The sequence below is a fragment of the Zalophus californianus genome, chromosome 15 (genome assembly GCF_009762305.2).
Source record: "Zalophus californianus isolate mZalCal1 chromosome 15, mZalCal1.pri.v2, whole genome shotgun sequence".
In the NCBI taxonomy this organism is placed as follows: domain Eukaryota; kingdom Metazoa; phylum Chordata; class Mammalia; order Carnivora; family Otariidae; genus Zalophus; species Zalophus californianus.
The window spans coordinates 85,885,315-85,911,235 of NC_045609.1; the positions used below are offsets into that span (position 1 = coordinate 85,885,315).

General features: G+C 52.7%; 1 protein-coding gene across 15 annotated transcripts in view; it reads right to left on the reverse strand.

Moving 5' to 3' along the window:
• EBF3 (EBF transcription factor 3) overlaps positions 1–25,921 on the reverse strand; it is a 126,971-nt gene that overhangs the window by 19,842 nt on the left and 81,208 nt on the right. For 11 of the 15 annotated variants that reach the window (XM_027596731.2, XM_027596732.2, XM_027596733.2 and 8 more), the window contains 4 exons: positions 20,893–20,974; positions 17,089–17,233; positions 11,430–11,560; positions 10,792–10,918 (listed from right to left, as the gene is read on the reverse strand). In XM_027596731.2, the coding sequence (XP_027452532.1) occupies positions 10,792–10,918; positions 11,430–11,560; positions 17,089–17,233; positions 20,893–20,974 (485 nt within the window). The remainder of the gene's footprint in view (positions 1–10,791; positions 10,919–11,429; positions 11,561–17,088; positions 17,234–20,892; positions 20,975–25,921) is intronic. The other 4 variants (XM_027596734.2, XM_035724312.1, XM_027596739.2 and 1 more) reach the window with 1 other exon arrangement.

Consider the following 25,921-nt stretch of genomic DNA (forward strand, 5'->3'; position numbering starts at 1 on the left):
TACAGTCCTGTGGAAACTACACCTACCAAGCCCAGTCCGGCAGCTAAGGAAAACGGAGTCACGTGGCCTGTCACTGGATCTCACTTTTCGGATGGCTTTCTGTCCCCGGGGGATGGGGAGCCCAGAGACGGACTCCCCATGGTGGCGGCTCCAGGGTGCGGAAGGGGCCCTGGCCACCCCATAAGCCTCGCCTCCCCTCACCAAGGCTGTTCTAACACACGTGAGCTCCCTGTACGTGTACAGAACCCATGAGCAAGAGGAACGGAGAGGCCAGCCAATAAGAATCACCCTCAGTGTACGAAAGGTCTCGCACAATCTGTCATCCTTTCCTTGAGAAAGAAAAATCAAGTGTCCTAGTGTTGCTAACCCTCTTAGAGAGGTTTTTTGTTTTGTTTTGTTTTTTCCAAGAAAGGGTCTTAAAACCCAAACAGGCAACATAACACTCTGTGGAGAGCCATCCCGGCAATGGATTTGCACACTTTAAACCAGCATAAAATCTCCGTATAGACATAAGCTGCAGAATGAGCTGCGGAGGTAATACCCCCTTCCCAGGGCTGTAAGTGTGCCTGCTACAGAAAGACCCCCACCCCTGGGCTTCCAGAGCCAGCCAGCCAGCCCCCTAGGGACACACATGCCCAGCCCATGCACTCACTTGCTCAGGAGTCCATCCCCCTCCCTGAAGGCGGGGCCATCAGCCGTGTCACCACACCCACCCCACTCCACGCAAGGTGCACAGAGGTGCTCAGAAACATAACAACTGTGGGACTTCCTGAAGACTCTAGACCAGTGCAGAAGGCATCACATTTTTGATTTTGAGAAGCCAAAGCAAAGGTAACATTCTCATCTGTCCACACAAAACGTGTGCACAAATGTGTCACAGCCACATCATCGGTGACACCCGAGCGTCCTCAAGCTGATGAACGGATGAATGAGATGAAGTCTCTCCGAACAGTGGAAGAGTATCCAGCCCCGCAAAGGAACGGAGATCTGATGCACACTACGCAGCACGTGACCTCCGAAACAAGATGCTGAGGGAAAGACGCCAGTCACAAAGGACCACATGAGTAAGAGTCCATTTCCATGAAATGGCAGGAGTGGGTAACACACAGAGACAGGAGGTGGAAGGGGTTCCTGGGAGCAGGGGTGTGGGGGGGTGGGGAGCGAGTGCTAATGCAATGCATGCATGGTTCCTTCTGGCGTGATGAAAGTGTTCCTGACCTAAGAACAGTTGCACACCCTTGTGAATATACTAAAACCCACTCATGGTACAGTTTGGGGGCATTTTATGCTACATGAACTATATCTGAATAAAAAACTAGATTTTAAAAGAAGGGAATGTCTCTAATCTGGATTAGAATATATACACCAGCTATCCCTCTACTGAGGGAATACCTTTCACGGTCTGAACACCGTCTTGCAATAGAGGTGCTTTGGGGCCCTTGTGTAAAGCGGGAGGCCCACACCCGAGCAAACACGGCAGACCACAGCTGTGGGGCAGAGGGCCGGCCTCCCACTCAGGGAGCATAACGTGGCTTCCCAACATGACCGCCTTTCCCATCTCCGCGCAGGCATCTCTAACTCCTGGTGTTCAGGGACAGGAATGTTCTAAGGCACAGCCTTTGAAGACCTCGCCGAAATTAATGTAAATCCTGGAATTCCCCCAACCACAGTCCTTGAACACAAGATTGTTGAGGCTGCCAAGTCCCCAACAGTACTGGGATCAGAAGGCCTCTGTGGCCTCATGGGACCTCCCTGCCACCCTGGCCCCCAGCCGCTCCCCCAGACTTGCTCCGTCTGAGTTCATACTTGGTCCACACTCTTCCCTCTGCCTGGAAACACCCTACTCCTACTGCCTATGTCCAGGGGGCAGCCTCCCCAGCACCCCCCACACCACCTCTGTTGGAGGTCTCCCTCCTAGAAGACCCGCAGTGCCTCTGCTGTCCCTTTTCTCATAGAACTTAGCACCTTTTATGAGTATCCATTTTTTTTTCTACATCCGGTTTCTCTCCCATAAGACTCGGAGTCACTGGAATCATAAACGTGGCTCGTGCGTCATTTGCCGAGTACAGCCCAGAACCAGGCATCAGGCTGCCAGGAAGAAGATGTGGCTCCTTCCTCTGGTGAGGATCCCACTGCCTGGTGCTGCCATGCCCCAAGCACCTGTAAGACCCAGATGCTTTCCCTTCTCTTCTCCATCCCCTGTGGTGCCCAGCAGAGTACCTGCTGCAGGCAGGCATCAGGAAAACCCTGAATGTTTCCAGATGCCATGGGTAAATCCCAAATCATGTTGCCAGGAAGCTTCAACATCACATCCTTCGACACCATGTTCACCTTGAATGTCATTCCTGTCGGGGGCATTTTCCAAGGGCAGAGGGCAGGAGTGACATGAGCGGCTGCAGAATTCTGGGCACTGAGGAGTAGGGGTGCGTGGAGATGGGTGGGTACGGGGCTCCAGCACAACAGGTGTTCAGTACCATGGTGCCCTGACAAAGCTCACGTGACCCGGGGCGCTGTCGCAGAGACTGTGACAACAGACCGTCAGCATGAGCTCCCCACAGGCAAGGAGCCACGTGACGTGGCAGCCCCCACACCTCACGCACGTGTCCCTTGCTTTCGTGGTATTTAAACAAGTCAACCTCTGAATTAACCTCCATTTTAACTGAAGACAAGCACATGAGGCACATTTACAGGCTGTAGCTTGGGAATACCCAGTGGTCCAATGCCAAGTTCGTGGTGAAGTGTTCACCTGCGCCACCCCTGTGGCAAAAGTCCTGCTCCCACAGAAATGCTGGAGAGGCTCCCTTGGCCTCGAGACTTGTCCACCAGCCCAGCACCAAGGCACCTGGAAGCTCACATAGGATGTTTTTGGACTGGGGACGTGCTCATTAGGAAAAGCACGAGATGGTCTCCAACACCAGCGATGGAGGGATTTTCGTGGTAAAGCTTCTGGCTGCCCACCAGCGCCAGGCGCCCAGATTCACGAGGATGGGGAGGACCATGGTGCTGCAGGCCACCAGCCCCTCCCCCCCACCGTCCACCGTCCACCGTCCATGGGGTGGCGACGGAGGGCAGGGACGAGGGGCATCAGCCGAGGGCCTCCTCCTGAGAGAATAAGGGGTGACAAGATGGAGAAGGAATATGGCAGAATCCCCAACATCCGACCGCCTCGGTGCCCTGACCTGGGTCCTCGAGGGTCCTCGATGCTCGGAGTGGGACAGGGCCCAGGCCCTGGGGCCCACGTGGCCAGGCAATAGGACCTCTGTGTGTGGGAGATGTCAGGAAGGCCCGCCTCCTGAGGGCAGGGAAGGGCGGCATCTGCCCAGAAGAGTCAGACCCACTGCCCGGCTGCCCCTTAAAGGAACTTCCTCCAAAGATGATTAACACCAACGCTTACCACGTCTGCAGTGGCCAAATGTCTCAACAGGACTTTCTGTATTTAAAATTTAACACTGTCTGTAATGAGTCTTCTTGAGCATATGTGCCATAACACATGCACTCAGGTCCCTTGTGGAACCAAGTTATTCCATATGCTCATTAAGAGCATTTGAAAACTTCTATTTTTGGGGGGGAGGGGCATAGCAAACAGCCTGCATCACTAACAGCTTCCCATTTTGTTGTTTTTATTGAAAAACCATTCTACGAAAGGAATTACTCGTTTTGCATATTCTACCATGAATAAAAAAGGCCCAAGTGATGTGAATGCTAATTTTTTGAAAAGTACTTTTTCTCAGGCCGAGCATCTGGGACCCAAGTCTCGACACAGAACAAATGTGTGCAGGCGGGTCTGCAGATCTTCCCCCAAAATGAAGCCAAGGCGGGCCCCGAGCTGCAGCGGCCTCACTGTCCCCACACCCGGCCCACGGGAGCGAAACGCGCCCCCTGTCAGCTTCCAACCCGGGCCCTTCGCATCGTGCCCAGTGTCCAGCTAAATGGGCCTGGCAGGAGGAGGTCTGGGGCCTTGGCGACCGTGGTAAGCCAGAAAGAAAAAAGAAAACCGTGACATGTAGTTCCCGTTTCTCTTCTTCTGGGGTCACTGGGTGATCTAGTCCTTTCCTTCAGCATGAAAAGAACCGCATACCTCCACATCAGGCTCTCCTCTGGCGCCGCCCTTGGTCTTCATTGTTGAACTTGCGGGTTTTTGCCGGTGTGGTTTGTGTGATTTTATTTTTACATTTATTACCTCTGCTCTATTCTGCACCTGGGTGGACTACGGTCACTTTGTTGCACTTCTAAGTGGTGATCTCCCCGGTCCCCGCCCCCCGTGCCCTTTCCGAGTTGTTCTCAGAAGTGTGGCCGGCATCCTTGCCGACCAGAGACTTGAATGAAACCGCCGCTCGTGATCCCGTTCAGTCCTGTGACTCTCCTACCGCGGGCCCCCTGGGTGAGTGGGGGGGGGGAGGCGGGACCAGGGACCCCACCGGTGCAGGGGGCTGAGCAGGCGGAGGGGTCCAGGCCCGCCTCCTCTGCCCATCCACATCTCGACAATCACTGAATGAAACCCAGATGACCCTTTTGTCCTTTGGGGAAGATAAATGGCTGTCTCCTCTCGGCTACATTTTGTCAGGTTTGGTGCTGGAGAGTCAATACCTTCACCTTGACACGGAAACTTCGTGATTTATCAGTCGGTTTCTCCTCCTGGGTTAGCGCGGCCCCGGGAAGTGCAGCCAATCGGGGCACCGGGAGCCGACTTTGGTCACAGCCACTTGGAAAACCACCACAGCCCCTCTGATGACAGACAAATGTGTCTTGTTAGCAACTGCCCAAAAGCGCTTGACTTGTACTAATAACAAAAAGGCCATGCTGGTCACCGTGGGTCCAAAGACGGAGCACCCTGTCACCAGCCTGGTTGGGAAATTAGCAAATAATGTTCTTTTCCTTGATAAATGGGTGACAGCTCCCTCTCACCAATCATTTTTAACATTTTGATGCATGCCTATGATCCCACTGGAGGAGCAGAAAAGTTTACTGGCCCTCAATTTTCAGATGATGAATGGAAGTCTCTAAATGTGCGATTTCTGTATGAGGTATAGTTCATTTTAAGCAATTCTAGTAAATGGGTGTCACTGATTAGGACAAATAGTCTACTTGTGCAATAGCACAAGTGGTGTGTCTCATTCTCCAGGCCCCCTTCGAGACAGGAGAGAGGGGACAGCAGTGACCCCGGGAGCCCTCCCAGCGCTGCTCCCGAGGAGGGTGCGCCGGCTGAATGTGCACGCTCCCCGCGCCCGCATCGCGTGCCGGCAGACCAGCCGCTGGTTACCTGGTGTCACGCTGTACCACCCAGGGGACACCAGGGGGGCCGCCCTCCCTTCCCCTGCGGCCCTCAGGAGCCCTGCCAATGACCCTAAAGACAGCCAGCCGGCCCGGTGTGCACACCGCCCAGGCAATGGGCAGAGATCTGCCCTCTCCCGCCAGTAAGTGAACAAATGAGCAACGCCAAGGTGGGCCGGGTGGGACCGCGGGGGCGGAGCTGTGCGCCACGCAGACAGCTGTCCCAACTCTCCCACGCCGGACAGGTCTGGACGCGCCCTGAGCTGAACCCACGGCCCCACCTAGCGCTCCTCACAGAAAGGTCTCTCCACCAGGGACGGTGGCCTCCCACCGACACCCTCCAACCACCGAGGAGGAACCGTGACACCCACCCATGGCGCTCACGGAGAGGAACGGACAGGGACCAGCCAAGACCCGCTGGGCCTCACCGGCCAGGGCACACTCCTCGACAGGCCGGAAGCCTCCCCAAACTCCAGGGCCCGTAATTACAATATTTGTCTCTCCACCAGGCCCACATATGCAGTTAAAAATCTGTAACTGAAATAATCAGGTGGCTCACACTGAAGAGAAGGCATGAGCATTTAGTGTAGGCACAGTAAAAACAGTATGATTTGTGGGGGGCAATTAGGAATCATTTGTGCTGTGGACACAAGGAATCTGTCTGAAGGGCGCTGGCCTGGGGGACAGCTAGTTGGTGCTGGCTGTGGTCAAAGGGTACTGTTGACTCTGCAGCGTGTCACCGTGCTGTTGACAGAATCACATCTGAATGCACACAAAAGATCTTTAAAACACTTCAGAAACATGAGTGCCTTTCAAGGGGGTGACGTGAGGCGGGGGTGAACGGGGGGAAGCTTGCCAGAGGTGACCGGAGGCCCTGGGCGAGGAAAGGGTCCCCCCCACCACCACCTGCCCAGCACCAGGACAGCACCTGAGGACGGGGCCGTCCCTGCCTTGACGTGTCCCCCATTTAAGGCACAATCTAACTTCAAAAAGAAACACACACACAAACACACACACACATAAATACTGTATCGGGAAGATCACAAACCGTTAGCAGCTACTGGCTGAGTAATGATTTCACAAGCGGGAAACTGAATGCACGTCTTTGTGCAGAAAAATCATCATTTCTATGTCCCCGTCAGGGAAATGCATTACAGACCCGAGCTGGGCCCAAGGCACAGCAGTCAAGCTCGCGCTGCTCCCGCTCTGGACGTGTTGACCATCAACCACCAATATCTTGGTTAGGAACTAAGTTTGGCCGTTGGCAGACAACATGTTGACTCCTGGTAATTTGTGATAATTTCTGTAAATGAGCAAGAGAGATCTCTAACATGAGGGTGGGCCAGACAAGCAGTCAGGTGCAGGAGGTCAGCAGGGAGCCCCCCGCCACGGGCTGCACCCCGGTATTCTGGGGAATGATGCCTGAAGGTGAGCCACCGCCAACCAGCCTCAGCTCTTTTGTGGAACAGGAGACCCTCTGCCACGTGGACATTTGGAGAAAACTGATACTCATATTTGTGCAGGAACACCTCACGCTTGGAAACGTGTTTGTTAACTAGTTCTCGTTCTAACATAACTCCAATTAGAAGCATACAGATTCCAATTTGTCTGAATCAGGTAACACGGCAATGCCTATATTCTAATTAAAAAATTTCTTTTATTGCTCTTAACAATTTGATGTGTTTCTCCTGGTGAAGTTATACATGTGAAACTGCTCAGTTCGCCCTTTACCAGGAGTTTCTCAGGTAGGACGATTTGCCAGGACTATTTTAATTATTATTAAACAAGCAAATGATACACTATTAGACAAATATTAAAACAAGCATTGCACTCAGTTATTAATTTGCACTATTCACTTTTAAATGCAGCAAATATCTCATTAATTTAATTTTAGGTGCCCACCCGTTTATATTGCATTTTACAGCCTAAAAGGCAATTTACTATTAACTGGCAATTACATACAGAGTGATTGTTAATTCTGCTCCTAAGTGCTAGCCGCTTGAAAATTGTTCTCTCTCTCTAATTTTTGACCTTCTTACAACAGGGGTGAGGCACACTGGGAATACAAAGGACCAGTATGGAAGAGCCGGACATGTCATTTGTGACTCATTCTTTTAATTCACCGTGCTAATCAACTGAACCGCCGCTGCCTCCCAAGGTAATTGTGCCTTTATAGTAGTTGGTGAAAGCAGCGGGCGGAAGGGTCTGGAGGGACTGTCTTGGCCGGCCTCCCCTTCCCAGGGCTTCCCAGGGCGGGGGCAGCGGAGAGCGCCCGCACCCTCTCTGGGTTGACTAATCGGGTCTGGTTCTGAAAAATCTGGTGTTTCTCAGACGGCTGTAAACAGATCATTTAGGCCTTTTGCCTCTGGCGGGCGGGGCCCCTTCCCTGTGCACAGGTCCATTATCCCCGGGCCTGGGCCAGCCGGGAAGGCTCCCTGCGAGGACATCCCGGCAGCCTCGGGGACTGACGGGAGCCAGATGCCCAGGGGACGGCGCCCTCCCTGAAGGGGCTGCCTGCCCGGGTCCTGACGTCCAGAAGGGTTGGCTCAGTTTTCAGCGGGGACAGTGCAATTGCCCCTGATTGCTTCACTGTCCCCATCAATTTCAGGGCAACGCAAATCAGACAGAAGCTTCCAGGTCAGACAGGTTATGACCCCACCTTTCCTCTGCTCCCTGAGAGTGTACGGGCCCCGTATCCCTTACACAGCGTTTGAAATGTATATTCCCGTTAATGATTGGGGTGTGGGGGGAGGCAATAAATTAGCCTCCCGCTAGGAAAGACTGAGCTCACTGAAAGGCTTCATTGAAAGGCCCATTCGTGGGAGGACTCTTGACGGAAGAAATCCCCAAAGCCTCGGGCCAGTGTCCCTGGAAGCCCAGTCTTGGGGTGCAGGCCACGTCCACGGCAGAAATGGAAGCTGGGGTTCAGGCCGGCGGGCAGCAGCTGGTGCTCACCGAGGGATCGCCCTCACCCTGAGCAGGGAGGAGGGGAGCACCCCGGGAGCCAGAGAGGAAGACGGCGCCCTGCGCAGAGAACCGCCCCGACACCAGCCAGCCCCGACTCCGGCAGTGCCAGGCCCTGCACTCGTGATACCCGCTGGCCAGCGACAGACGTCCCACCCTCACTCACTTTTGGTCTCTCCCGCACTTGATCTGAGGCTCAGCCCGGCCCCTCCTGCCATCTGTGGGCAGGGCAGGGCAGGTTCTGCCCTCTCCTTCTTCTGACAGTGGCCACTGACCACCCCCACCCCAAAAAGCCCACAGCTGCAGAGGTCTGATCTGGGAAGGGAGCCCCTGAAGGTACCAGCTGAAGAACCTAACCAGGACGGGCAGACTAAGTGGGAGAAGCCCACCGTCCCCCCGCTTCTGGGCAGATGGGGCAAGTCCATCTGGCCACTTTTGGACATGCTCACCGAAGTGCCCTAAACCAACAAGGACACCCCGGTCCTGTGGCAGACATGCGAGCCCACACACCACATGGCTCATGAGCAGACAGTAAATGTCTCCTCTTTGGAGGGACTGGGGACCCTGGTGGTCATTACCCTAACTGACCACAGAAAGGCACCACTCGCCACATGCCCACCTGCGGCAGACAGCACCCCTAAGTTCTCCCTGACCCCCACAAAGCCCAGGGGGGGGAGGCCAAGGAGTAAGTGGGACTCAGCGGGGTCAGGAGGCACAGAGCCCAGGTCCTCGGGCCAATGTCGGGCCGAGCAGAGCCTGCACAGCGCCAGGCTCACAAGCCAGAGGCCCGCGGGGGTGTCATGCCCACCAACAGGGAGCACAGAGGGGGTGTGGAGAGTGTGCAGGGCGTGACGACGGCTCACACGAGACGACGGACCCACAGCAGGTGCCAGGACCCACAGCAGGTGCAGAGGCCCCAACGGGCACAGGATGGGACGCCGGCCGCACCTCCCTGGACCCGGCCCCACACTGCACTGCGCTCGCTTGTTGGAGACGTGTGGGTGCTTCCTAGATGCCCCACGTTCCATGACCCCGTTTTGCAGAAGACACTGTGGGGGCCTCGCAAACTGGAGGAGATGCCAGTCTCCGGGTCTCCCCAGGAAGCCAGGAGCATCCAGACCCCAGGAGTGGGCCCAGGGACGTCCACCCATAGCTTTTCTGCTACGCCCACTACCCCTTGGTTCCTGGGCGGTTCTGGGCTCCTGGGAGTGTGTGCTGGTCCCATGGGAGAAAGTGGCCCATAGTATGGGCACCTCTCCCCACCCTGACCACGTGGCAGGGTGCAGAGTTTCGGGGAGGACAGAGGAAGAAACTGCCCCCACTGAGGACCCCAGGTGTCACTGGCAGGCAGGCTGCTGAGGGTCTGGCCTCTGGGGACAATGGCCAGGGCTGTCTGAGAGGACCCAAGTCAGGCACACCCCCGAGCTAATACTGGGCCTACGGGAAGTGGCGTGGAGGAGCTTAAATTTTCCATTTCCTACCTACTCAAAGTTTCCTACAAGGGGCAGTGGGTGAGTAACCCCTCCTCCCTCCTCAAACTCCTGAGTGGAAGGGACCTCCACACCCCCCCACATTCCCCTGCCTGGTGGACAGAGAGACCCACATCCCAGGGGGAGGCCAGATCTGCTCCAGGACATCCTGCAGCTGGCGACAGCGTGTGGTCAAGCCTGCAGCCCCAGCCCAGGCTCCCGGCATGGACCCCCCTCCCCCCGCCTGTGGCCACCCGCCCCCGCCAAACACAAGCACACTGAGGCCACAATAGGAGAAAACAAGTGCCCATCCCTGTCACCCGCGTGGGGTTTCAGCAGGTGCTGTCCATCGGTACAAACGCTTCTCAGGTCCTAGCGCTTTTGCAGTTGGCGAGGACTGAAACCAGAACACTTCAAGTTTATCGATGGCATTTCTCAACTGCCACCTCGGCCCAATAGTGTTCAGTCAGCGCCTATGTGGGCGGGGCTTCGTAGAGGAGCACTCTGAGATAACAAACGTGCCATTTCAGAGGGGACCCCTTCTGGTTACCAATTCGGAGACCCTTGCAGAAAATGGATCCTCTTTTAGAAATAGCACAGGGCCTGGAGCAGACAGACCCCTGGCTTCCACCAGCAGCCCACTGATTACGGCGCGTGTGGCCTTGGGCATGTGACCCGTGCTTCAACCCAGTCCCAACATGTGCAAATGCACGGCAGCATCGTGGGCGGGCACGCGGCGATGCACGGGCACGCAGGGCACGCGGCCCATGGACCGGGCACACGGGCAGCTGCCCAGGGGAGGCTGGAGCTGACTGGCTACTGACAGGCCCACCACCTCGCTTCACAGGCCTGAAGGCAGAGGGCCTCACGGTCAGGGAGGGGCCCAGGAGCTCACGGCCTGTGGGGGCTGCACCTGTCCACAGCATCACTGACTCGGACGAGGATGCAGAAACCATGCACCCCACTGACCCAACCCTCGGAGGGCCAAGGGGGCTTGGCCTGCCCTCGCAGGGAGCCCGCCTGTGCAGGCTGTCATGGGGAGGAGGCATCCCCCACTTGGCCACTGAAGTCGGAAACGTGAACTCACCAGTGTAGACAAACCGCCCAGGAGCACCTTTACAGAACTGCTTGGATTTGTAGGAGAGGGTGACTTCAACGACTCCAGGAATGTGCCGCGGCGGGGTCTGCACCCGGATGGCATGGGGAGTGATGAGCTACAAAAATCACAGGTGAACAGGCTTTCAGAGGCGCTGGCCTGGGAGGGCGGGCACTTGTCGGTGGGATACAATTACCAAAATGAGCACAAATTGGACCATCATCCCGGAATGCTCCTTCCTAGCTGTCACCCAGAGACTGGGAATCTACAGTGTTCTTTAAGAAAAATATCTGCAAACGATCCTGGGTTTTACTTTGCAGGAAAGGCCACAGGGCATCATTCATATGAAAATTGCCACCATATGTCTCCTTAAACCTGCTTCTAGTAATTCTAACGCTAATTGTTGCAGCGCATGGAGGGACCTCCTACGGCAGGTTTGAAACCCCAGGGTCGGGGTTGCGGGGGCGGGAGTTCTGTGCCCACCCATCGGAGAAGCCCCTGCCACAGGCGAACCGTCAAGTTCTAGGGGCGTGCGCACTGGGGTGCCCGGTGTCCACGCACCACTGACAGCCGGCTGAGCCGCTCGCGGGACAGCTCTGGCCGGACGCGGCCCAGGCGCGCAGGCTTACCTCGCTCCACACCAACATGGTTCCGAACACGACTTGCAGGCCGTCAAAGAAGTTGTCTCCAATTATGATCACGGTGGCTCCCCCCGTGGTCCAGCCTTCGCTGGGGCTGATGGCCTTGATGCACGGAGTGGCTGCTCGCACAAGACAGAGAACGCACACCTTAGAGCCCCGGCCCCAACTCAGGACAAGAGGAGGGCCACTCCTCCAGGCGGCACGCAAGGGGCAATCGTACATCAGCATGTTGATGTGTTTAAAGCAAACTATTAAATGTTTTATAAAGCAAAGGCCAAGCCACAGAATACTGGTGAGCAAAGGGGGGAAAAAAACTGGCTTGATATAGCAAATTATATGTCAGGGCAAATATGACTATTACAAATGATTAAGCATTGCGTGCATGTGGCATGTCGATTTATCTGCTTTGCCGTACAGATCTGAGCAGAGTCAATCAAAAGGTTGTTGAGGGGGATGGAGGAGCAAATGCCTTGCATTTCGATTCCTCATAAGCAGCTAATTGGGTTGGGTTTTTTCATCCGCGAACTTTGCCTTTTGGTTCAAAACTTCATTTTCCTCTGTCACTCCACAATTACTACTTTTCACTTTTCATCAGGAAAAAAAAAATCAAAAGCACTATATTAATACTTTTGTCAAAGGTACACATTTTACATCTAATATTGTTTGTCGACAGGAACCCCCGAGCCTCTGGCCTGACCTCTCTTTGTCTCGCGGGCCCTCACATTTGCATGAGTTATTACAACAGCGCTGGGGCAGCCTGGCCTGCCAGGCGGCCCTGCTGCTGGGGGAGGGGAGGCAGTGGCTGAGGGAGGGCGCAGGGGGAGAGGGAGGAGGGCAGGAGGCCCCTCGCGGGCTCCCAGCAGCCTTACGGAGGCCGGAGCCGGGGCTGAAGGATGCAGCCTCGTGGAGGCAGGCTTTGTTCTGGCCTCTGACGGCCCTCCATCTACACCGTTGTTGGCAGACCTTCACTGAGGCCTTTGATGGCCTCTTGTAGGCTGGCCCCACGCGGAGGAGGAGCTCCTTAGCCATTTGCTGACTGTTCTGGTACAAGGCTCTGGGCACGCTCTCTCCTGCCTGCCTGGGCCCTGGACACTGTCTTCAGGGCCCCGGGCCCAGATCACCTCTTTACCTTTGGCATACAAATAAGGATGGACAACGCTGGCCATGTGTTGGGGGGCTATGTGGCCCCTGAGATCCAGCAGGTCTCCTGGCTGATGCTGTCAGGACACAACTAGCCCCAGACAGAGGAGGCCCAGACCTCAGTCCCCCATCGAGAGAAAAGATGAAGCTCCCCTCCCACCCACAAGCCCTGGGCCACCCCAGGTGTTGCCCCTTCTGCGTCCCCGCAACATGCTGGAAGGTGTGAAGATGAGCCGCAGATCCAGGAACCTGACCCCAGGCCCGAGGGGCACTCTCCCCGTTTTGCTGTTCTTCCGTGGCTACAACAACCTCTGTGGATATTTGTCCAAAAAGTAGTAACTAAGCTTGGTAAACAAGAAGTGGCTTAACCAAGCCACCCCTGAGTTCCCGGCTTGGCTCCCTCATGGCTGTGTGTGCAGACAAGAGCACTCCAAAGGACATCTTGGGGCCTTATTAGGCTGTTCATCTTATTTGAGCCCCCGTGTAGCTCGGCTTCAGATAAATCATCTTTTTAGACTCTGGGTCAGATCTGGCCGCACGTCTTCATAAGCGGGCGTTTTCCGGAAGCGCGTGTGCCGTGGCTTCCCTGACGGGTCAGAGGCAGCCCTCTGCAGACACCGTCTAGTTAATCACCATTAGCTATTGTTGTTTAGAACACCGCCGACATGCCACCTTCCTTTGTTTGCTTTAATGTTGGACTAGCGGGGGTTATATTTGCTCATTCCACGCGCATCTCCCTCTGCAGCAGAAGCGCAGAGCACACACTGGGAACCTGCCCTTAACTAGCGCTGTTGACTTCATGCTAATAAGTTCATACAAATTTTCATTTCTGAGGCTTCCGAATGACATTTGCTTTTCTTAATTGCATGGAGAGCATTTGAAAAGGATCAGCTCTCTAAAGACTGACAAGTCTCCTCCAAGGGGGTGACCTTCATCAGCACAGCCAATTATGGCAAATAATTCACAAAAAAAAAATTACAGTAAACAAATTTACTTTAGAGGTGAGAAAAGGAAAAAAAAAAATCCAGGATCTACTGCATGCACGGGAGATTGCTATCTGGCAGCTGTGGCCCAATGAAGAGCCACATCATCTTGGAATTTGTAGTGCTTCTCAGCAGAAAGAAAACCCAGGCCTGCCTTGGCCTCCACGGCGGCCGATAGCCATCTTCCTTCTGCCCGTATTTGCATACATTTCAATGCACATATAGAGAGGGAACATGTGTTCAATGGGAACCATAGCAAAATGAATTACACAGACAGCGTTAGCGATCTAATGATATACGTGCACAATACACTCAAGCAGATGACAGGATCTGGCTGGCACGGCGGCTGAAGGAGCGGTGGGAAGGGAGCCCCCCGTGTGCTCCCCGTTTCTCTCCCCAGCCCACTGCAGGAAGCGGCCCTATGGACAGATCCCGGCCTGTGAGCTCTCGGTGCGGTTCAGCCTCCTGGGGCGCCAGAAAAAAAGAGGAGGCACGGCGGGCCTCCCCTGAAGGTCCCACACGTGCCGGGATGAGCCGTTTTCACTCTAAGTCACCTGTCTCGGCCTAAGAACACCCTTGGCTCCGACGCCCGCCTGCACGTTTTCGCCTTCGACGCCCACGTGGACGGGCTCGTCCCGTGGCCGGGGTGCCTGGTGGCCGGGGCGAGGATTTCCGAAGGTGAAAGTGCTGCTGCTCGAAACCCGTGGGGTTGGCCACCTCGTTGGGTTTCCCCTGCTTTCTTTTTGGGGTCTCTCTCCCTACCGTACCCAGTATTCTATTAGCAAACCGTGTCCCCGCCCCGTCCCGTTAATCAGCAAGCTCTCCTGAGTAATATCACGGCATTTGTCACCTCTCTCTGCATCACAATATCGAGGCACTCAAACAGGCCTAATCTTGCCTCACGAAGACTTCTTTGTTCTGCCTGCTAAAATGTCTTGTAATTGTGCTTGGGATGTCCAGATGGCTGGCTGATACTCCAGCTGATAGGATTATACCTTTTACCTCTCCTAGGGCCATCTGTTCCCCTTAACTCGCTAAAGCCCCGCAGCCTGGATTCGGTTGCCCTTATTGCATAAACCTAACCGCATTACGGCACTTGGCATGCAAATCGCTTCTGTGCTGCAGGCCGGGTGCTGGGCTGGGCTCAAGGAAGGTTTAAACAGGGCTGGAGTCATTTAGGAGGGCACAAGTGACGAGGAAAAAAATGAAAGCCTGAGTTCTGCCGGGCCGTGCTGGAAGGTGGGCTGGTTGTTTTCCCCTCGCCTGTGTTCAATACTGTAAATAATCTGCCTTGCTTTTTGTGAGCTCAAAGGACGCAGTGGCAGCCATCCACGGCAGCAGCAGGGGGAATTAGTCTACTTGGAAACCATCAGCGAGTGTGTACACACTGCTGGTGAATATCAGATGATTGGATAATGAGGTGCTAGCCAGCAAAGGCTGCAGAGAGGCACAGATCTCTGGTTGATGGGGGCACTTTCTCCTTAAAGAATGTGGGACTGACTCAAAGCCAGCACCCCACCCCAACAATAGGTACTAAGCAGGAAGAAGGAGGTAAACAGGCTTTCGGCTGGTGATGGCCAGCCCTGAAAATGAACTTCCTAAGTGTTGGCCCTCTCAGGAAGTGGCAGAAGCATGGGCTGCGTATCTCTTCATCCTGGAGAGAGCCCTGTCGTGCTTCCTAGAGCACTTGGAGAACTGGGTATTAATTAACACACACACACACACACACACACACACACACACACACACACACACACACACACACACACACACACACACACACACACACACACACACACACACACACCTTTATCATTCATGACAAACGCCTTTTTTTCTTGAAGACCTCTCTACATATTCTAGTTCCCAAAGTCACCTATGTGCATTTTAAAATTATGAGTCACTTTCTGGGGCAGAATGAGATACGTCAACTGCTTGCAAGGAAGTGACTTGGTTTAAATGTTGATAAAATATTGAGAAGCAAACATTTAAAAAAAAATCTTCAGCAAGACTGCTTCTGCAAATAGCTTTTGATTAGTTGGGTCTTATCTCCAAGGTACCCACTAGTGGCCTTTATTTTTCTAAATGCTATTTTTTCTGCTTGCAGTCAAATGCTTTTTCCTGCTACTTACAAAAATAAATGCTTGTACTGTGCTCAGATCATAATAGCTCATTAGAGGAGGCTGATTTTGGACCCAGACTACAACCTAACACCAGAGGGCTGAGGGGGCCTCCTTGAACCTCCTGCCTTGTGAGTGCTGGCTCTCTGGGGAAGCAGGGGACTGAGGACCAGGGATTCAACCTTCTTAATTGTGAACCTCATTAGTGATGGTTGCTAAGCAAAACACACACCTACCTTCAGTGCATAGGAAGGAGATAAACAGTACGTCACAGATCCTAATGACTTGGTGCCCAGGGCGACCTTTAATTACGATATTTTTGTTCTCTTATACCTTAGTCATTAATGTAGAAAAACAAATTAGTTTATTTTTGTGGACCACAGCAGATTCATAAACTGTCTTCCAGTTTTTATATGTCTGAATCGTATTTCATTCTGATAACCTACACACACTTCATTCATTTTCCTGTGTACGCTGTGTGGCTCCTGAATTCGAGACTTCAGTGTGGAGGATTGGTCTTAAAATGGTTTAGTTTTATGGGCTCTTTGCTCCAAAAGATTTAACCATGCTGTTTTGTTTGCAATTCACTTTCAAGAAAAAAAAAAAGAAAAAAAAAAAACACCTCACATTCCTTTCTCAATAATTCATGGTGGTCAGAATCTCAGGATTATTGGGAAGTGTTCTGGGATAGAGGACAAAGATCTTATTTTACAGGGGGTGGGGTAAATCGTGGGGACATGCGTGAGTGAGGGGCTTGGGGAAAGCCCTCTGTGTCTAAGTGTTTCTGAACCCTGACTCCATGTCTAAGACCACCGCCCCGCTGCCTATCGCTCTCAGCAAAATTCTTCTAAGAAGCAAAACAAGAAGTCAGTCATTTGGAAGCATTTCATATAGAACATTTTATGCCGTTTTGGGTTTTTTTTCCCTCATTCCCTTCACCCTGGCCCCCACCCATTTCATCCAGGGACAGGAAATGGTCCTCGATGTCTGTTCTGAGCTGATGGGCCCACAACGTAACCACCCACTGAAACGTGCACAGAATATCTGGGGATGACCTTCTGGATGGGGGCTTAGGACAGCCCAAATAAAACCAAATAAATTAAAACTGCAAGAAAAGCTCCAAGCAAAAGAAAGCTTAGAAACAAACAAACCGATAAAGTGAAGCCCATGGCAGGTGAGGTGAGTGAGGCCCCTCCATAACAGGACAAGGGAAGCAGGAGAGGACCCCGGCGGCAGGCTCTGGGTGGGGGGGGGGGGGGGCAGGCGGGGCGCCAGGCCCTCGAGGGGGCCGCAGACCCAGGAGGGGCCCCTGGTGAGGGCAGCGCGACATGAATCAACATAAAGGATGGTGCAAAGGAAAAAAAACATTGCAAATAAAAAAAGACATGTAACATGTGTGCCTACCATTTTCCAGATAAGAAGGGGCCGTACCTTCTGACGGGTCTAGGCGGCGGGCCCGCCGCCCGTGTTTGGAATTGTTGTGCACAAACATGTTGTCAGACACGGCCAGCACGTGGCCGTCCACGTTGACTGTTGTCGACACAACAACCTGCGAAGACGAAGCGGATGTGAAACGAGCTGGCGGAGGGACAGACAGCCACCCGCTGGGTGAGACAGAAGCCGCCGCCGGCCCCACGGTGCGCCCCGAGCCGCACCCGCTCCCGCGCGGCCTCCTAAGCCACCAGCACCCGCAGCTTTTTTGGTTAGTGGGGGTGGGTGGGCTGTTTTGCTTTGTTTTGACTCAAGATTGCTTCTCTTCAAAACCCGCTACACTAATTACAGTTTAATCTCCTATTATGCTAACAAGTGAATTCAATTCAGAGAAATATTCTTCTAGCCATTAGCTTCAGAAACACCCCTCCAGCCGCTCATTTTAAAGCTGCTGTTTTGATTGATCTGTTCACATATTGATTAGATAGTTTATCTAATTAAAATTAGTTCACTTGAGACTGTCCTCCCTTGAAGAGTTGTGAGGATTCAGGGTTGCCAAAAACAGGCTTCCTAAATCAGAAGGACTCCGGCTACCCCAGCCCATCATCTGTGATCCCTGGGTCGATTTGACAATTACATCTAATGTCTGGTTATGAACCTTCCTGAATCTGAAAAGACCAAGCTGAATATGAGTAGTGGCAGCGTTTTCAATCCAGAGCAAGCATCCTTTCTCAAGTTCACTGCGGAGACTGGCAAGGACCCTGGTGCCAATGCCCTGCCGACCCCGGGCGCCTTCCCAGGTAGCCCAGAGATGGCACCCTTTAATGGACTTGGGAAACGAGAATCACTACCCGGCCTTAAGGTTTTTCTTAAACAGAGGGGGGCCCATGTGGTCCATTATTTCCAGAAGAGCTGATATGAGCAGCAAAGACACGAGCCCTGATTCAGTCTGGGTCTCACAGCAGGACTTGTGGCTGGAGCCAGCATCTGGGGTGCTGGGAGCCTGGCCTTGGCCACATGTGGGCAGTGGTGAGGGCCAGTACCACCTCGAGCAGCACAGCCCCACAGAGAAACATGCAGCTGGACAGGAGAGAAGGGGACCAGAAGGGTTCCCAGTCCACGTCTGCTCTCCCCGCCTGGTCTGCACATGTCCAAACACGCCCTGGAAAATGACCACTGAAAGCCGAAGCTACAGCGGACCTTGGTTAACAGAACACTGGTTAATCCCATGTAGCCAATGTACCTCGCCAATGTGGGACATTAAACACCAGGGGCAACTGGGAGGGAGGGGGTGCCCAGGGGGCACATGGGAATGCTCGGAACCTTCGTGGATTCTTCCTGAAAGCTTAAAACTGCTCTTTAAAAAACCAATCTACTGGGACACCTGAGTGGCTCAGTCAGTTAAGTGTCTGCCTTCGGATCAGGTCATGATCCCACAGTCCTGGGATCGAATCCCGCATCAGGCTTTCCCTCTCTCTCTCTCTCTCTCTGACAAATAAATAAATAAAACCTTTTAAAATAAAAAAACAGTCTATTAGAGGGGCACCAGGTGACTCAGGAGTTAGGCATACGACTACTGATTTCGGCTAGGGTCATGATCCTAGGGTTGTGGGACTGAGCATGGTGTCAGGCTCTGTGCTCCCCAGGGACTCTGCCTGAGATTCTCTCTCCCTCTGCCCCACCCTGCTAAAAAAAAAAAGTCTATTAGAAAAAAATAAATAAAATTGATCAAAAATAAAAAGTAACATTTTTAAGGGTTAAAAAAGTCAAAGCTGCATACACACACACACACACACACACACACACACACACATATATTTGAATACATGTGTAATTGACTTTTTCATTAAAAAAATCTCAGGCCCCACAGGAAGATTGTGAAGCAGGGGCTGTATCTACCACACCCCCCAAAACTCCCTCCCAGGGGCAGCTTCCTTGATGCTTCTTTCCTGGGTGGGCCTCACCAAGACGATTGGAGTCTCATAGTATTGGGCCCCTCTGAGCCTCAAAACACTGTGGGCATCACCATCGGCGTCCCCACATCCAGCCTAGACACGTCATTCTCTTCTCATCGACGGCCACCCACCCACGGGGCGGGCACGTGCAGTGCCCTGGCCGCCTCTGCCCCCAGGACCCAGGGCTCGGGAGGACCTGCACCATCACCTGAACGTGAGGCTAGGCCACGGAACGAATGCTGAGCCAGACTTGACCCTCTTTAAGTTCTCAGACCAGGATACGTTAAAGAAGCAAGAAAGGTAAAAATAAAAATAAAAAAAGGACACTGTCTTTGCTCTGTCATCTCTATATAGGTCAGTCACCAAGGGAAAAGCGTGTGGCTCAGCAGAGGAAGCAGACAAGCTGTGTTTTGTTTCTTGGCCTGGGCCAGCCCTGCAGTGCACCTACAGGAAGGTGCTGAGTCTGTGAAGCCAGCTGGAAGTACTGTGTACAAACTCTCCTGAGAGGCAGGAAGACAAGCTAAAGAGAGCCCAGCAAGTCCTTCTAGTAACTCTGGGCCCACTGCAACTGAGGGTGTGTTGGCCAATGGCGAGACCAAGTGCACCCTTCCACTCTGCTCTGATGGGCAGATACCACTGTGAAGCCTGGGGCTGGAAGGTTGGAGGCAGGCCCAGCTGTTTACAGGAGACACTGTCCCCACCTGCAGAGCATGACTGTGGACCAGCCCACAGACCCTTCTCTGATTGGCTTGTTGGCTGTAAAGACAAATGTCACATGTCCTAAAGGACTGGAACGTTAAGTTAAATTGCTAAAGATGACCTTGAGCGGTTTGAGAGTAAGTCATGCAATCTAGCATTCATTCCCACTAGCTGCCAGATTCCTCTCTGGTTGGTAGGGACTAGCAGCAGTTCTGTGTCCCGGCCCAGAATATTTTCACAATTAAAATCAGCGAAATAATCCATTGTGCAGGGAGTACCTCTCACCCTGAAGCAACCTCCTAATCATTCACAAAGGCGAGAAAAATATGCACTCAGGGATAACCCATCCAGCTCTACCTTCTCTCCTTGAGATGAAATCCTCTGAAGCAAACCAGAATATGAGTTAGCCTGCATCCAGCAACATGGCCTAGCAATTAGGCAATGGTGTAAGGAAGCAAGAATACATCAACCCTGAGGGAAAGGAAGCTGAGCTGGGGGAACATTCTGGAACATGTAGAGGCCAGCATCAAACAGGTGCAGCTCCCTTCAAGAGGAGGGCCCAAGGTCTTGTGCTTACCCAACAGGCTTCACTATGGCTCTGCCCCATGAAAAATCCACCCATCGATCCCTAAGAGAAGACCTTTGGGCACGGGCTCCAAGTTCCCATCAGTTGTGCATGGCTACGTACGGCTGAGGAAACGGGCTACGTTATGCACTAACGTATTTGAAGAGATTCTAAAACAGTCATTCTGAAACACACCTACAAGACTCACCATGGCTGAACGTCAGGGGGAACCCGTCTTAACCTGCAGCTGTGACCTGGCAGCCCAAAGCGGAGGCAAGGCATGGCGCAACCACTCTAAGAGGTGCACCTTATAAGCCAAGGTCACATTTTCAGAGCCAACCCCAGTGTGCACAGACTCGATGAATCTGGCATACTGAAGAGGCCGAATCATTTTTAAGGCAAAGTGATTTAAATATTTTATCAAATGGACCAATTCGGGTTTGCTCCCAAGCCCTTGGAGAACTAAAGACTGTTTTCTGAACAATCGCAACATCAGAGAATTCAAATTTCATGTTAAAAGTCCGGACCGTGGCCCGCGTGTCTTTGAGAGATGTGTACCTGGAATCTCCGCATATCTCGAGGGTTGCCTGCATTCTTCAAACAGTTCTGATTGCACTTGAGGAAAAACTTTAGAAAGAATCTATAAAAATACAAAAAACGGATATGTGTTAGGGTCATGAGACAAACTCACAAACTTTTAGAAAGACACTGTTGCGTGGGGAGTGGTGGAGGTTACCCGCCACCGCGCGCTCACCGCCTGTAGGGGGCGGTACTGGGTCTGACCGCCAGCCCAGATGTCCACAAACTTACATCTGTCTTGACAGTATGGGTCTCCAAGCTTTAGGACAGCATCTGCGACCTGGACTGGGCCATCCGCTGCCTGGACCTTTGCACGGTAACCACTGGGGAACTGTCCAGCCCAGACGGGGCTGCCAGTTTCGGCAAATGAGAACACAGGATGCACAGTGACATTTGGGCTCCGGGTAGATGACAAATAATTTCTTAGGATAGGTATGTCCCAAAGCATCCCTATCCTAAAAAACTTGTTTACCCATAGCTCAACTGTAACTGGATGTGCTCAACTTTATCTGGCAGCCAAGCCGCCTAGGTAAACAGACTTCCCAAGACGAATTTTTAAAAGTTACGGTGGATGCAACTCCTAAGAAAAGAAAGGATTTGCGGCTGTGCTTTAAGGACTGCAGTGACTTCTGTGAAGGGTCTACATGTGTTTTTGAGGAAATAATCAGTGATTCCAAGCCGGCACTGAAGCAGCAGCTCAGGTGGAAAGCAGGAGAAGCAACCCCCAGCCCGGGCTCAGGGCGAGAGCGATTCTATCTCCCGCCAAGCCCTGCCCTTGTGCCTTGAGGTGTGAAGATTCAGGGGTCCTGACAGTGTGTTGAGATGCTGTGACAAAAACCTCATCACGCTGTCCCCTCCATGCCCGTGTGCTCAGTGACAAGGACAGAAGCTCTGGCTCCCAACGTGCGCGCCTGGGCTGGAGCGCCCGGCACGGGGAACACGGGGGTCTGGTTCCCGCACCCCTCTGCCTCGTCCTGATGGGGCCACAGCCACCGTGGGCTGCGCCGGGGGGCAGGGGGTCTCTGGCTGACATGCGTGCCCTCTTCCGGCGTCTGAGCGTCCTGTCCGGCAAGGCTACCAACAAAACTCCTCTCTTTTCTGTCCAAATGTCACCTGTCCTACTTGGGATTATTCATTTTTCATGAAGTTTCACATGATTTCCTTGAACTCGACCTTACGGTCAAGGTTCCTTGTTGACAATGATCATATCAGAAAACAAAAAAGACTCCACAGGCGAAGATTCATTTCTCTAACCGCATTCCCGGATGACTTTTCACCGCAGCTGAAGAAAACCCAATTGATGGGAAAAAGAATGGTGGCCACTTCATTAAATTTTCTCACATACCGCCAGGCCTCACTATTTTAGGCCAGAATTTACATCTTTTATTAACTCACCTCACCTCTACACTTAGCTCCCGGTGCCTCTCAGCACCATCTGCCACCAGCATACAGTAAGTCACTGATATTCCACCCACCAATTTTTCCTAACAACCACTGTGCAATTAAACTCCACGCGCTCTGCAGAGAGGTAAATTAGACGCACCTGCGGCCACACTGCATTTGAACTGCATCAGGAAGGCCCTAACAAGGTGAGGGCGTCACAAAGTTATCGTCCTGTCAGGCAATTAGGTTTTCACTTCGGGGACAGCCACATGGCGCAATTATGCCACACATTACCACCCGGCTAATCATCTGAGCAGGCGCCGGCCCGAGCAGCTCTCCTCTGTACGGAGCCGTCTACGGGAGCTTTCTGTCATGGGAGGGATTTGTCTTTTCCTTTTTTTTTTTTTTTTTTTTTACCCTCCCCCTGCCCCTCTCCAGAGAAGGTTTCTTTAAATTCCTTGATGTCTTTTTAGGCGGTTCACCTTTTGCCTCTAAGACAGCAGAGCGTATGTTGACCAACCAGGGCCATGGTGGGGGGGGGAGCGGGGCCTGGCGCTCTCTCGGGCCTCCACTACCTCCTCTGCGGGCGGAACTCAGCAGCACAAAGCTGGGCGCCCGCCGGGCCCCCCGAACCTCAGCATTCTTGGGGCCTGGCTCTGGTGCAGGTACACACGCTGATTTGGGAGGTGGCGCCGGTAGTTTTTGCTTTGATCCCGAGTGTCTCGTGAGCTGTGGACACGCACGGCACCGGAGGGCAGGACCCCCTTCACGCGCTCAGGTCCCAATAACCAGACATGATATGGCACAACATCAAGGGCCAGAGACGGGAAGCTCCAGCCAGGAGGAAGAGGAGCCTTGTGCTTACTTTTCCACCTTGTTTGGCTCGTGTTTAAGCGGAGGAAATCTGTCAGGCCTCATCCTCAGGCGGATGACACAGGAGAGCCCGTGCATGGCTCTCCAAGCCGGGCCGTGCTGACGTTCGGGGAGCGTGAGGATGCCGGGTGCCCTACTACACGTGAAGTCAAATGATAATTCTCATCCTTTTACTCAATTACCCTGTAATTGGCTTTTTTCCTAAGAAATATCTGACAACCACTTTACATATCTCACTTCCAGAGTCTGGTACACAAAGGATTTAATACTCTTGTTATGAAAGGAAAAATCTTTCCTATGTCAGAAAATCTTTGGCTTTAACACCAATAAACTCTTTATTACTGCTAAACATGGATTTGCTGCTCGATGGCAAAGAGGCGATAAAAATTCGAACCTGTCATTAGTACATTATGCTTAATTGTGTACAGTGTGCTTTCCATTGCATCTGTTGGCCCATCATCAAAATGACCATTATGTACACTAATTCCCTGACCCTGTCTTTATTTCCCTAAAGAGCCATCAGCTTTCACAGTAGGTACCAGAGTAAATCAAGCTTGAAATATGGGCTTTATTTACTTGTTTCTCTCAGGCAGGAGGGAAGGCAGCTGCCCAGGGCAAACTGCTGCACATTCACTGAAACTCCCCAGTAATATTCTGCTCGGAGACGGCGCACAATCCTGGAAAGTTCTCAGTAGCGATTAGAAGAGGGAGAGGTAGGATCTCATTACTTCAGAAACCAGGTTTCGGCCTGGAGCCCGTGCAGGGACTCACAGAGGAGGCCACAGGCGCGACCCCCAGCGCTCGCACACGCGCACAGGTTCTGGGGGGACCGCCACCTCCCGCGCACCAGCACCTGGGAAGGTGGACGCAGGGCCGCGGCCTAGGGAGAGCCGCTGCCTCCAGCCATGGTACCTGCCGTCTGCACTGCAGACCCCCCGGGGCAGGCCCTCACGTCTGCGGGGACCGCGACCCAGCAGAGCCCGGCCACGGCTGCGCCCGCCAAGCCAAGTTAGACTCAGTCTTGGCTGCATCCATACCAGCATCCTCCCAGACGGCCGCAGCGTCCACGGAAGTGCGGGGCGGCAGACGAGGACACCATGAGCGGGGCCACCGCAAGAAACGGGACCGACAGATTCGATGGGAGCCCACCCTCAGCATCCCCCCTCCCCCAATAAGGGGCAAGCCCCCACCGCAGTAACTCATTTCAGAGTCTGCTCCACTTCTGTGTGTTTAAGCTATGAATTAGTTCATTTATATTTACTTTTATGAAGCTGATTAACCGGAGCTTCTCTATCTGATGAAAATCATTTTAATTGTAGTGTTAGGCTCCTGTGTAATATCCATTACATTATGAACTGTTTAAATTCTACATGGGCATTGTATAAATTGGCCCTTTGTGTGCGCGTAGGCAATTAGGACAAACAGCTCTCCTTTAAACGGCTGCACAACTTTGTGGTGGTGTTCAGGACAATCAGAAACAAAGGAGGCTGCTTAATTGTAATTTAATGGAATATCAAGGAGTCCGTGGCATTAGACGCTGGCAACAGAGAGCAGGAGAGAAAAATTAACTGCAATTATGTTTGATTAAAGCTATCCTTCTCAATAATCAGCGGTCCTGACAGGCCACGGGGCTCTCGTGGGTTCCAGGATGGCAAAAGGTGTTGAGCAATATTAGGGCCAATAAAGGGGATATTAGCATAGCTAATTACAGCCCTGCAAAACCTGTAAAGGGGGCCTCTGTGTATTGTAATGTGTGAAATAATTGGACAAGGCCGTTATCAATTACATAAGGAATGAATTTGGTTTGTCAGAGAAAAGCTGATGAGATGCATTTCATCTGACACCATTCCCTTCCCTCATGTTTCCATAGCTAAGAACCTGCCCACTTGCATCAAAAGCTGCAACTTACCAGTGGCCAAATCACTGATAAAATTATCTTGCCAGCAAGTGTTAGGTAATTAATACCACTCATCCTCACTGCCTTCCCTGCACTGCTGCTTCTCACCTAGCTGAAGCCACTAATCATGTAATAATGATTTTTTTCCCTCTGGTCAAAGGAGAAATAGATTGTCTCCTTAGAAATGCAGTGGGCTTGGCGTGCGCACCCTGGTGATTGAGGAGAAAAAAGGAACTTTGAGCAGTTTTAATTGCTTGCCTTTTGCACGTGTGTATCACTTGTTTGAAATTACCTCCTCTCAGCATTTCGGGAATCCTATATGGAGGGATTCTTTTTTTTTATTTTTAATCACCAAGTCTTAGACTCTTCCAGAGCTTGGTCTCACCAGTGCTTGAAAACGTGAGTGACAGCATGCTGCAAGGTGTGAGCCCAACAGGCCGTCCGAGGAGACCTCAGACCCCACCTGAGCACGGGCTCGGAGCAAACAGCTCTGGCTTGCCGCAGACCCCTCCCAGAGGTTCCAGCCTCTGAACCAGCAGGCAAGGCCCCCTCGTCTGGCGCTCTACTGTGGGCAATATGGGAAAATGGAGCCAAGAATGAAAAATATTGGTATCATTTTTCGGTGGGGGAGGGGGGTAAGGGGGTGCTGCTCACCTTTCCATTTTAAGGCTGAGCTCTTAATAAGCAGCAAATGAAGACGGCCATGGATAGACCTCCGTGTCATCAATCAGAAAACTCAAAGCATACGAGTGTGAATCATGGCGCTGAGAGCTTCCAGAGGTCACCAGTGAACCCCATTCCAGACCAAACCCCACGCTTGTAGTTCCTGAATCCAGAATGCAAAACCAGAAGGCT